Here is a 12,723-nt window from a genome sequence, read left to right as displayed (position 1 = left end):
GCAAGGCAATCACGCGTTTTAAAAGGACGTTCACGTGGCAGGGTTTCATGAGCGAATTAAGAATGGTGCCATTTGTACAATATACCTTTATTTAGAACTATAGATGGTATGCCAAGATTGGCAACATTCGAACTGAAATTAAAAAGTCGTTAATTGCCATTTCTATATGTACTTTTAGAAAGAAATGGCGAGACTCGATTATTGCCCAGAGCATGGCCACTGATCGAAAATACAGCAATAAGCAGTTAAGAAGTAACTCATTAAAACATTTCCTAACACATGTAATTGCTGAGATCAACTTCTATGACTTTTCTCTGCGACAAAAGTGTATCTTACATGCTGTCGAGTACAATCGCCAGAAGAAATCAGTCAAACCAACAAAAAACATCAACTACTATGAACGACATCTCAAATTGTTTTTGAATGAACTATGGTTGAATTTCTCGGTTTGGGCATCGTTGTTCGTGAACTTCTTATATTTTGGATTAGATCTATTCGACGTGTGCATTCTGCTCACATCTGCATATCCATGCAATCATACGTGGTGTCCCCACGGAATCGATAAAGTATTCGAAATGTCCTAGTCGTTCATAGAATGGATCAATTTACTAACATATTCGAAATGTCCTAGTCGTTCATAGAATGGATCAATTTACTAACAGAACTAGCTCTTGCCATGAAAAAGTTATTGTTCCGTCTGTCCAGAAGCACTGTTGAAACTTTGCAACCTAGTGATATTTTCTTTCTTTCATGTCCGAAAGACAATCGCCATCCTCATCGCCATCCAAACCTAGACAACCATAGCTGTTTGATTTTTGATTCGCTTTCTCAAAGTTATCTTCAAATGTTTCGCCAACGTAATCATCAGTCACGTTTGGGTGCTCAAGTTTCTCCACAAACCTTTCAAGTCAAGTTCCATTTGTGAACATAAAATCATCGTCCACACACAAAAAGTGTTTTGTTCTGACTTATTCACCACTTGGTTTCTTCCAGCAAAACACCCTCCAGCAAATGGCATGATGTTATGCTTAACATTTGGTGTTTCGCTTTTCTCTCGGAACTCAGAATCACCAGACATGAAGATTGTAACGTCTGGAAAAAACTTATGGACACTTGATATCAACCTCTTGACAGCAGGTAACGTTCAAGTGTTTTCGTAATAACTCTTCTCTTATAGTTAATATTTCCACACTCACCAGGGTCATACAAAGGTCGCCTTATTAGCCGTTTAATATGCAAGTGGATCGATACATTATAGGACATCCAGGTAATAGCGATGATTTCCTGAAGCTCAATTTAACACACCGTACTGATACAGTATACTTCTCAAAAGATCGCACTTGTTCAACCTATATCAGCATAAGTAGAGTCAGTTCACCCGTGTTGTTTCTGGTATAGCTACGAATGTAACCCAAGTTGCCATGCACATGCACATTCAGGGATTTCTGACGGTGTAGTCGAATTTGGCCTACTCAGTACTTGTCACTTAATAAATTGCTTAAAGACAGAACATACATTTTGGTAGGTCCCAATTATTGCACATTTATTGCTACTAACTACTACACATACACTAAAACGTTCCGGGACAGTTTCAATCCACTGTCTTTGTCTGAGGTTAGAATAGACTTCAAGTAGTCAGTATCTCAAAGCGTTATTGCAGAATTAAAGTGTACTCCCTGCGTCAGAATTTTTTTCAGAGAATGTACATCTCGTGACAGTATATTTTGAAGAAACGTGGCATGTTATGGTATTAACTCGATTCATTGCGCCGACCTCTACATCAAAGCATAGACCCTAGAAAATGTCAACTACGGCAAACAAAAGAGAAAGTCCCCATTTCCGACTTATAATCCCATGCCAGTTAGATAAAATATAAGGCTTAGACCGATGCCTTCGAAGAGACTCAAGGCACGTCCCATGGTTATGAGGTGTCGCCATGAGAGACGAATCGTGGTAGCGAGGCATTTGCAAATGACCTGTCCGAGAGCGTTTTGTTAGTTTGTTTAAATGTATCACCACTAAGATTGGCAGATATAGTGGCTAGGCATTCGTTATTTCCTTATTGTATTTTAAACGTGATAATCTTTCAGTGTGGAGGCCTTATTGCGAGAGCACGGTTGGGGACAGTGGTGTGAGTGAGATACGTGACAGGTATGTCTCTTTATATATGCCGTTTACTATCTGAGTCGCTACCTTTGTACCGACATATTTTATATTCTCAGCCCTCTCACATTTATATGCTTCCTTTAAATGGCGATATTATGTGTTCCTTGAACTGGATTTTTTTATTCTTGGTAAATCAAATTCTATAATACTACTGTGGGACCCGAACCGATTTCGTCCGTCTTGGACGTGATCGGCCATTATTTACGCCACAGAGGTGTGTGCTATCTCCGTTGGTGACGAGACACCTTTCTCGATGTATTCTAGGTATAATTTTTATAGCCGTCTAATGTCTTTCAACTTGGTTAAAAACGCGTTACACTTCTATTTTTCTTTCTTACATGTTCCTTGTACTGGACTAGTAATTCAAACTTTACCTTTGTGAAACGAACTAAATGTGCCAGTCATGAACTCAATCAACCAACGTGTACACGCTGTTCTTAGCACCATGCTCTCTCTCTCTCTCTCTCTCTCTCTCTCTCTCTCTCTCTCTCTCTCTCTCTCTCTGATTTTAGTATAATTTTCCCGGCCGTCTCATGTTTTCCAAAGCGTGACATTTCTAGTTTTTTTTTGTTTCTTCGCAGTATGTTTATTGTACTTGACGATGCAATTTTTGGAATAAGTCAAACTCGCTTTTTATGAAGCCCTATCAAAATTTACGCGTCGGGAACTCGATCGACCATCATCGTTAACGAGACATTTGTTCGTGTCTTGCAGTCTTATGTTCTTCAGCTCCGTTGACAACTGATGATATTTGTAGTTTTGGCTTCTTGGTTTTCACTTTCTTCGTCTTGACAAGTGCGTTTTTGAAGTGAATCAAACTTTACGGCTCGTTCAGGGTGTTATCTTTGATTCAATTGTCGGATTATAATCCACATTGCCAGCCCCTCTTGTTATAGAGTATATGGGTTGTATGATCAAAGGTGGAGAAACATGTGTTTAAAAATCATATTTTGTAATCTTGTAATTTTGTAATATTTTGTAATTTTGTAATTTTGTAATCGCTTGTATTCAAATATAATAACGTGGCAGACTCTTCGGTAGAACAAATAGAATCATTCATACGTGGACAAATTAATTTTAACTTTAAACCAACAATAAAGTCAATACGGATACAGTAAAAGGTTGCAAAAGTCGTGTGCGATATGACCATTGTGCGCGCGCCGAAACTTCGCCGCGTGCATAGGACAATTTTAACGGTGCCCTGGCCCACTCAATTGTGCGTGCACTTTGACGCGGGCGGCTCATCTTCTCGGTTAATTTTGCGCGCACAAGGATGAAAGCAACGCATAGTTAATTCTCGCACATACAAGTAGCACATGGCCTTGACCATGTGACTGTTTGACCCAGGCATGGGAGCGATACCGAGGATGAAAACTTGTATGTAAATAAAAAATGCTCTGAAAACCTAGAACTCTTACTTTCGTCTGTATTCTTATTTTCATGAATATCTCAAGGTCGCGTTAGATATAGTTGCTACGGCTACGCTGAGTAGAGAAACACAGTGATAAGCGATGGGTACGATGAACAGCCTTTATTTATAATAAATTACAATGTCATTAGAAATATACTAGTTGAGTTGATCCTAGCCTAAATTCAGCTTCAATAATTGTGGTGTTAATCTCTCTAAGGCTGTGGCGTCTGTCGCCAAGTAACCAGCCAGTGCATTCCACACGTTTACACGATGTAATTAACAGAAGATTTTGAGCTTTTAACTAAATGCATGACTGCAAGATCTTTGCAATCGGCGGTCAGAATGCGAAGAGATGCATTTTTATCGCGTACAGGAAAATTTAATGGTCGATCTCTGGGACTTAGATTCAGGCACACTCCGAGCAGAGGTTGTGCTCCGAGAAAATCTTATAATAATACCACTAGTGACCGAGGGCGCATGAATAGTTTCACCTATGTCACCAAGATATGATTTCATATAGGTCAACAATACTCCTCTGAATGAGTTTATTTCATATTATGATGCCATGGTAACTTGATGATGACATAGTAGACCGCATAGTCATCAGGTGACTAAAACTGACCCGGAACCATGGTATACTTGACATCTTAGGGTATTAAATACGATCAAATTACACATGCAATTTTCCTGAAAGATATCTATTGCGTAAAGTCATCCGCCATGATTGACATAAGGAATCTCGTGTTTTCAAAATCGATGAACCTCAAAATAGTAGTTCAGATTTATTAATGCGCCCTTCAATGACAAAAATTATTTGTTAACAGTTTTACGCCTATCAACCATATTATGTGTATAGGGTGGACCTTAGACTCTCCACAGTCGCTGTGCCTTGTTTTGTGCGCGCCCACGGTGGGCCTCCATTCGAAGGCTACGCTGTGCAGCTGTGAGCACGCGCTGCCAGACACAGCGGGATTCGCGTCTCTGAAGGGCGCGCGCGTGTTCAAACAGGGAAGAACGCGAATCGCAGGGTCTCTGCCAGACTAGGTGGACCTGTGCTGAAAAACACAAAGAAGAATAAACACAAACTCAGTCACTTTTACCAATATTTTTGGCAGTTATTGCGCAATAAAACTGTTACATATCATCAGCAAATACGTGTATTGTCACGACAAATAAGTCAATATAAAATGCACAACATCATTTCTAGCCTTCGATCAACACTTGCTTTCCCCCAATCTCCGTTTTGCTTTTTTCTTTTGAGCTATATCGTCAACATTATCTGCCAGGTTGAATAGACGGGTATTATTTCCTCATTTCAGGTATGATATTGATATACTCATCTATTCCTTGGAAATACCGGTGTAGCACATTGGGATATTTCAATCTAGCAGAGGCTATTTCCTAATTCTTGGGTGTCCCGTTATTGTAATTTTTGGGTGACGATTTTGACTTTTTCTTGAAACTCGTATTATTAAATGGGCGAGCCTACATTAGGATTTCGCCTTTGATAACACACTCTATATATAGGTTTTTGCTTGGGTGACACAGCCTTCCTGATAAATACTGTAATGTGCAGGCTTTTCAGTGTGTTTTAGCGTCAACTCTAGGTTAGTATTGCTGAGGACCTTGACTATTTCGCTGTCATCATCAATATTTTTTAGATTACACGTTCTTCTTTTCCTGAAACATCTTAAAACTACACCCATCCACGTGAATGCAGAGCAAGGAATTGACCTACTAAGGCCTCATGGATTCTTTTTGAGAATGGGCATGTCGGAAGTAAGGTCATGCCATCTTAATAAACAAAGAGTATATGTTATAAGCAAACAAAAGCTGGCATTCCACATGACTTTGACGGACGCTACTGATCATTTTTTTTTCATTCTGCTTTTCGGTAGGCATGAAGGATGGCGATAACTGTAACGTTTGATGGTATTTTCATTCATTTGTTCCAGAGAAATCTTCTTACCTAAAAGCGTATTCCTCTCCAACGTTTTGAAATAAGAAGTATTTTCCTTACCAATAAGTGTGAATCGTGCGACGTTACTGTTTTCGATAGAATTCTACTAAAATCCAGGTTTTGGCGGTTAGACACGACAAGCATATAGTCTGTCTTTACAGGTTAAACAACAGACAATTCTACACGATTTCAGCTGTGTGCTAGTAGAATAAGAAACTGTATTTTATAATACCCGAACACTATAAATTACTCGTTAGAGCTTTGGTCTTTAATTCAGAAGGTGACGAATTATGCACTTGAAAACAAAGTTATTTTGAAGACGAATTTTGATCTTGGATGTCATCATTGCAAGAGTTGGTCTATATCACGGTACTTCAGATGATTTTAACTTTTGCATAACATATTATCTCGATTAATCCAAATTTCTGTTATCGTTCTTCTTTCCAGGGAGGAGTGTTTTACAAATATCAGAATGTTACGTATACGAATATTTCTTTGGCTATTGATGGCGGGAACTGCCGTATATATTTTGCTGACATCGATCGACACGGGTAAAATCTACAAATATGTCGTTGACGGCGCTATACAGAATAATGCGCCGCAATTCGCTGGGGGCAGAAACATCGGCTACAGCGAAGAGAATATGCTTTACAAAGTTTGCCGTATCATGTGGAACCGAACCACACGTTTAAAGAAGGAACACAGTTTAAAAGATCGGAGGAGCAAATGTTCGTGCGGGAAAGGGGCGTACGAATCAATAAGCAAAGAGTCTTTAACACGCAGGAAGAAAGCGCTAGAAGAATGGAAGAGAGATGAAGAAAGGAAAAAAGAACCTTTTGTGGTCTATGAAGCGTTGTCCCCTTTGAGTTATCCTGGAAGTGGACTTGTCGTCGAGCCTGGTATGACGATCCCAATAACGCCAATGAATCTGCATCCTCTAGCTCTCAAATGCTTGCGGCATGGTTTCCATGGAAATGAGATCATGATTGATTTGAGCTGCAAGGGGGAATTAGGAAAAATTTTCATTTCTTCAAACTCACATAATTTATCGTGGTCAGCTGAAATAGTTGGAAACAACACGCATAGTTTGCAGATCGCTCTACCCGCCATTACCAATGTTTCTCAGTCGAACACTGATAACGACTATAAGGACGTCATCAACATTTTGCTGAGCAGTATTCATTATCGTAGTGTCTACTATGACATTTTGGCGCGTGACGTCATCAGTGTGAAAGTTCAAAACTTTATATCTGAAATAAATGTTTTGATAAAACGATCAACCATGCCACTCCTCTTTGACCCTGGCCCGGATGACGACATCGCTGGCAAAGTAACTATAGTTACGAAGACGTTTGAACGCCCGCAAAGTATTCAGAACCTTGTCAGAAGTGTAAGAATATACTATCCCCATGTTACCATAGTGATCGCCGACGATTCGAAAAATGCTTCCCGTATCCATGGCGACAACATTAAGTATTACACCATGCCATTTGATGAAGGCTGGTTTGCCGGGCGAAATTTGGTAATCAGCCAAGTTCGCACCAAGTACTTTTTGTGGGTCGATGATGATTTTGAATTCACCGAAGGAACTGATCTGCAAAAATTTGTCGACAAATTTGAAGACGCGGAGGAGCGTTTGGATGTAGTCGCCGGAATCCTTGAAAAGACAGGCACATTTACCAAGACGTTGAGTGTGCTTGGGGGCGACGAGAATGGAGATTGCCTCTTCAGGAAACCGGGATCGCATCGGAAATTGAAGAATTACCCACAATGCAACAGGGCTGATGTCGTCGTGAACTTCTTTATGGCGAAAACTCTGTCGGTCAGAAGGATAGGTTTTGATCCAGAGTACCAAAGGTTGGGACACACGGAATTTTTCATGGATGGGCTCGGGCATCTTAGTGTGGCTACGTGCTCCGATGTTACCGTAAAGCACGCACGTTACAAACCAGAAAATTACATGTATTACAGAAATCGGAAAGACGATCCCAACGATTTAGAGAAAAGTGTCGAACACACACTGTTCAAGAATAATCTCAAATGCTTTCGACTAGGTTGAAAATGAAGTGAGCTACTGTCACGTTAGTCATATATCGGGTGTGATAAACAATTTTCATAGGAGGGGAATTCCGTCTCAATTGGTATTGTACCCAAGAATTTTAAAGTGTATTAAAAAGGATGTTTCTTTGAATATATTTGAATCGATATATATCTTTAAAAGATTATTGGTTTTATCATCAAACTAGTGGTGTTTCTTTCTCTGAAACTTTGGATTTTACGAGGGCATGCTGTAACGTAATTACACACACTGAAGTGAAGCAGACGAACTTGTAATGGAAATCAAAATGGCCAACTAGAACACATCACGTGAAACACGAAGCTGCTTTTGATACCTTGCTCCCGGAGAGCTGGACTAGATGTTTGGAATTTCATCGGATATGAGGAGTTGTCTCTGTAATCAATGTAAAGAGAACTGTAGAATGTCTTCTGTAAACAACTAGCACTTTTGCTGAAGATAGTGAGTAACGGTGCAAATGTTGAATTAGGAATGAACGGTCTGACGTGCAGCTGAATCGAAAGTAAAAAAACTTTTCAGTCCATTATGCTTGAAGCCTTTTGAGTGTTACTACTGCACGAAGTTAGAAGCAAAGCCTATTGGTCAGACAGAAGCACAGCAAACTCTCAGCTCCACTCTAACCCTGTAGAGAGCTTGTCAATTTACTAGTTAATTGTCCGTCGGATTTAAAACGTCATCTGCGCTCTTTGGGATTCAGCATGCAAATTCCTTTGGGTGAAAGATGTTGCTAAAATGTCAAGAATCTAGTATTGGTAAGAGGGGAGATAGTACAAACGATTTTCATCTTTATTTTGGACATTTAAGAGCTAGCTCTCCCCCTCATAATCTACATGAGACGCACAAACTAGTATCAAATGGAGCATCTAATATATATTTTTCATAAAATATGTTGCACAGTTCATGAATTCAACAAAACCAAACCCCAATAGCCATGTAATCCATTTTGCCGAATAACGGCAGCAAATAAGTGTTATAGGATACAAATTACTCACCCGCTGAAATAATCATGACATTATCTTCCTTGTATCATTGTTAACAGTTGCGGGCGTCACTGTACGCCGAGGCATTGGCTCCTTTAACACGTTACAGGTGGTGTGTGCATGCATGTATACTATTATTATCATTTCATTTATTTCGGAATAAATATGTCCATAGAATTCTAAGCACAGTAATAGACAAATGCATAGATAAATAAATAAATCTCATAATACACTGTCTGTAGAAGTGACATATCAGTGATACATTATCATGGTTACACAAAATACACAACCGCTTAATGGAAAAGTGATTTTGTCTATATTTTGCGGAGATCGGAAATGGAATAAATGTTATCATAAACTTGACGTACACTCGTATTTCCACTTCGTGATAAACGTTCCATGAAACCATATATTGCTTTCTGAGAAAAGCATCAAAGTTGCACTGGGACAAACATAGAGGAGCTGAAACTACTGCGTTTCTCATAACTCAAAAATATGGGCGGCATTGTTGTAAGCAACTCTCAGTTTTATTATGGCGTTGGCAGAATATTTAAGCCAGAGGTGGCCACCGTACAATTGAGAGCAATACACTTTGAAAATTCTACATTTCACTTGAAAAGGAAAATTTTCTTAGCAGCATATACGCTGAGACATATAATGCTCTCCTTTGTCGCTCAATATCGATATCGTCTCTGAAATCCAAGATATTTCTTCGTTTCGACAAAAATAATTTTGACACCGTTCACGTCATAATTGAGGTAAACAGGGGGAATATGCCAAATATTGGAACTATCTGATTTGGCACACAAACATTTGGTCTTTTTCAAAACGATGCCATGAGTATTACTAAAATTGCTGTAAATTATGACCAATTTCTGTGTCCCTTTAACCGAGGGACTTTTCAGACATGCAAACAGCATAAAAGAGGAGATTAATGAACATGCCATTAATTTTACAACCTGTGGTGAAGTTTCAAGCCATTTAACCATGAAACACTCTGAAAAGCAACAGTCCCAACGGATTGAAAATACATCGCGACCTATGCCAAACAAAGAGAAACTTGACAAGGTAGATAGGCACTTTACGAAAAATCAACTTTTTAAACAATTACGAAAAATCAACTTTTTAAACAATGTCCAGTGATTTACACGATCAAATGCATCCATGAAGCATCCATGAAAGTTATGATCACGTTGAAAGCATGTTTTCTACAGTAGTGAATGCTTTCTTTCAGAATGAAAATGCACATGTCAGTTGAATGTTGCTTTTTAAACCCAAATTGGTAATGTGAAGTTTCAAGAATGGACTCAACTCTGTTCATTAAAACTAATTCAATAATTTTCGATGCAACAGTCAATAATGCAAAAGGTCGGTAGTTATTTTTTGTCATTTTTATTCTTATTCTTATCTTTAACAGTGGAGACTAAGATGGTATCGGAAAGTATATAAGGACAAACAGCATGAACAAGCATCGCAGTAAAACATATGCTAAGCAAAACTGACACTTTGTCACTGGCGAACACGGAATGCTCTGCAGAAAGTGAGTCTGGACCAGTAGATTTACCAGTTTGTAGTTTACTCATTGCATTTCTGACATCATTTGGTAGAATAATGATATCCACATCACCTTCGCAGTTATCAATCGTGTCTGAAATGAAATTCTGCTCACTTTTAGTATGGACAACATTAAAAAGATTACTGTAATGCTCACGCCACATTGCTGCAACATTTACATGGCCACTATAGCCGCTTATGTTATTTGGCTTGGATGGAGTCCTTGCATTTACTTTATGAACAGAACGCCAAAAATTGCTACTGTTACCAGAATGAAGACTTTTAACCGCAGCATTGGCTTTAATTTGGTCTTCATTACGTCGATAAACTCTCAGTGCACACTAAAATTGCGCTTGACTACGACATTTGAGTTCAAATAATGGACCATTTTGAATGGAGTGAAAAATGGGACCCTTCTTTTCAATCATTTTCCCCTAAGTTTACAAGCCCCCATTCCTAACTCTTACCCCAAAATAATGTATCGCCAATTTTAGAACGTAACCTTTGACCTCATTTCCATAAGTACACACATCTTTGATGTCATCAGTTTTTGGCTATGCTACTTTTACAATGATGCACTCATATCTAATAATAAGTTGAAAATTAATGGTCATGACCATTAATTCATTTTCACGATGGTTTAATTTGTCTAACACCAGGGTCGAATATATGCATGGTCACCATTCATTCAGTATCTTTCAACATGTCAAACAATATAAGAAGTATCTTGCATCAAAACAAAATTCATGAAAAATGGCCAACTTTGTCCCTTGAATGAATGGAAGAGATATGAAGAAAAGGAAAAAAAATCTTTCGTTGTTGACGAAGCGCTGTCCCCTTTGAGTTGTCCTGGAAGTAGGCTTGTCGTCGAGCTTGGTGCACACAGGTGGCAGAGAGGTGATATAGAAAGATTTTAAGCCCCAGAAGCAGCTTTGTGTCATGGATATTGATCATAGTAGGATTTATAAGTACAAAACACACTGTCGCAGTTTCATTCGTGTGCTGCAGCAGCTTTTTTCGGCCTAATTGCCATTCACTTTAAACTTGCACTTGAAGAAGACGAAGAAATGCTGATGTGAAGAGAACGTCATCCATCATTCTATAGTAATTGAAAAGGTAACATTTCAAATAGTTTACATACTTTTATTCAAAAACCCTTTTATCTTGGCCGGTAATAAATGATGAAGTCAGTCCTTTGCTTAATATAATGGTGGTTTTCGCTTCGTATAGATTTCCATTGCTGTTTCCGATATTTATCTTACCTTTATCTAGATGTTGTTGCATGTAAATGTTGTCAGAGCAGCATGGTTATGGAATAACTAAGTAAACAAAGCTAACTTATCGATAACATTACAAAAATTACTAAGGATAGCAGTGTATGGTGTAATTGTGACTATTACTTTGCAATTTTTACAATATTCCACATTTACATGTTCGTAGGGATGTTTTTTATTGTGTATTCCTGCGTAGATGTCTTTTGTCATATTTTAATTTTACAGATAGTACATCTTTCTTTTGTCTAAATGTTCCTTGTTTGAGTGCCAGATGAAGAGACCTAATATGAGGTTTTTCGCACCTCGAAAATGAATAACTTAAACTTCTCCTAAAATTTTCCTCATCAATTAATCTTGAAACCATTAGCTAACATGCTAATTTTGCTACCAGAGAAACAAATTACCCTATATTTATTATATTTGAAATTCAAATGTCTGCCATCCCTGCCCCATCTCTGTGTTGGAAAATAAAATTCCTGACTATCACAAAACTGAGCCGGCTAAGCTTCAAAGTGATTTATTAAAGTAATTTATTTTATCTCGATTTGTTAAATACTAGGTGGAAACAAATTCTATTGGCAGCCCTCGCCTTAAGATTACATGTAAATACTAATGTGCTGTTGGCTCTTTTTCCAGCACATTGTATTTCTGTTGTTCACTGTTTTACACAAATCCCGTCATAGGTTGTATGATTGATAATATGATGCAAGTTGGTACTCAGACTTAACGTTGGACACGTATCACCTATACCATGCTTGTGAAAAATTAATTGCTGTTGTCCTGGCAGCACTTGTCCTGGCAGCACTTTCTATTTTCGTCGGCTCACCTCTTTGAGGGTGTCGGTTGTCGCTGATTTCGATTAACAATATCAAATAACCAGTAGTTCTCACTGTCGTGGTTGACGAACGATACTGGTACTGTTTATCTCATGAAGGTAGGTAACAACTTGTCTTTTATCGTTGATCATCCCAGACGAACTTGTTTAGTGTTTTGTTTTCTGTTTGAACTTTATGATATCAGCTCTCTTACTGACCGTATACAAATCTACGTTGAAGGTGGCGTGAGTGTAAATTGTTTAAACGGACTGCATGGGCACTTGTTATTATCGAGAACAGGAAATTGGCGTAAACGAGACAAATTCTTTATTTTCATCTGTAGTGCTCTTGAACTATCTGACTTGTTTCCTGTCTTAAAGATGAACCAGCAAATTGTAATTATTTGGAAAGACGATGTATTTTTAAAGTATAGGTTAAAGCACACATACAACGGTTCTTCTTGATGATAAAGTTCGATTTACAATA

The 12,723-nt window shown here is 38.4% G+C and overlaps 1 protein-coding gene across 1 annotated transcript; it reads left to right on the top strand.

The window, feature by feature from the left end:
• Positions 1-6,042: 6,042 nt before the first annotated feature.
• On the top strand, positions 6,043-7,596 carry LOC139132257 (beta-1,4 N-acetylgalactosaminyltransferase 2-like). Its single transcript, XM_070698646.1, has one exon. The coding sequence runs from the start codon at positions 6,043-6,045 to the stop codon at positions 7,594-7,596; it is 1,554 nt and encodes a 517-aa protein (XP_070554747.1).
• Positions 7,597-12,723: the final 5,127 nt, after the last annotated feature.

This window comes from Ptychodera flava, chromosome 4, assembly GCF_041260155.1.
Source record: "Ptychodera flava strain L36383 chromosome 4, AS_Pfla_20210202, whole genome shotgun sequence".
NCBI classification, from domain to species: Eukaryota; Metazoa; Hemichordata; class Enteropneusta; family Ptychoderidae; genus Ptychodera; species Ptychodera flava.
Note: the sequence above shows the minus strand (reverse complement) of the source record. Positions and strands in the feature narration are given on the sequence as shown.

What these genes read in the sequence shown, in the direction of transcription:
- LOC139132257 (XM_070698646.1), top strand. Translation starts at nt 6,043, where the DNA reads ATGGCGGGAACTGCCGTATATATTTTGCTGACATCGATCGACACGGGT.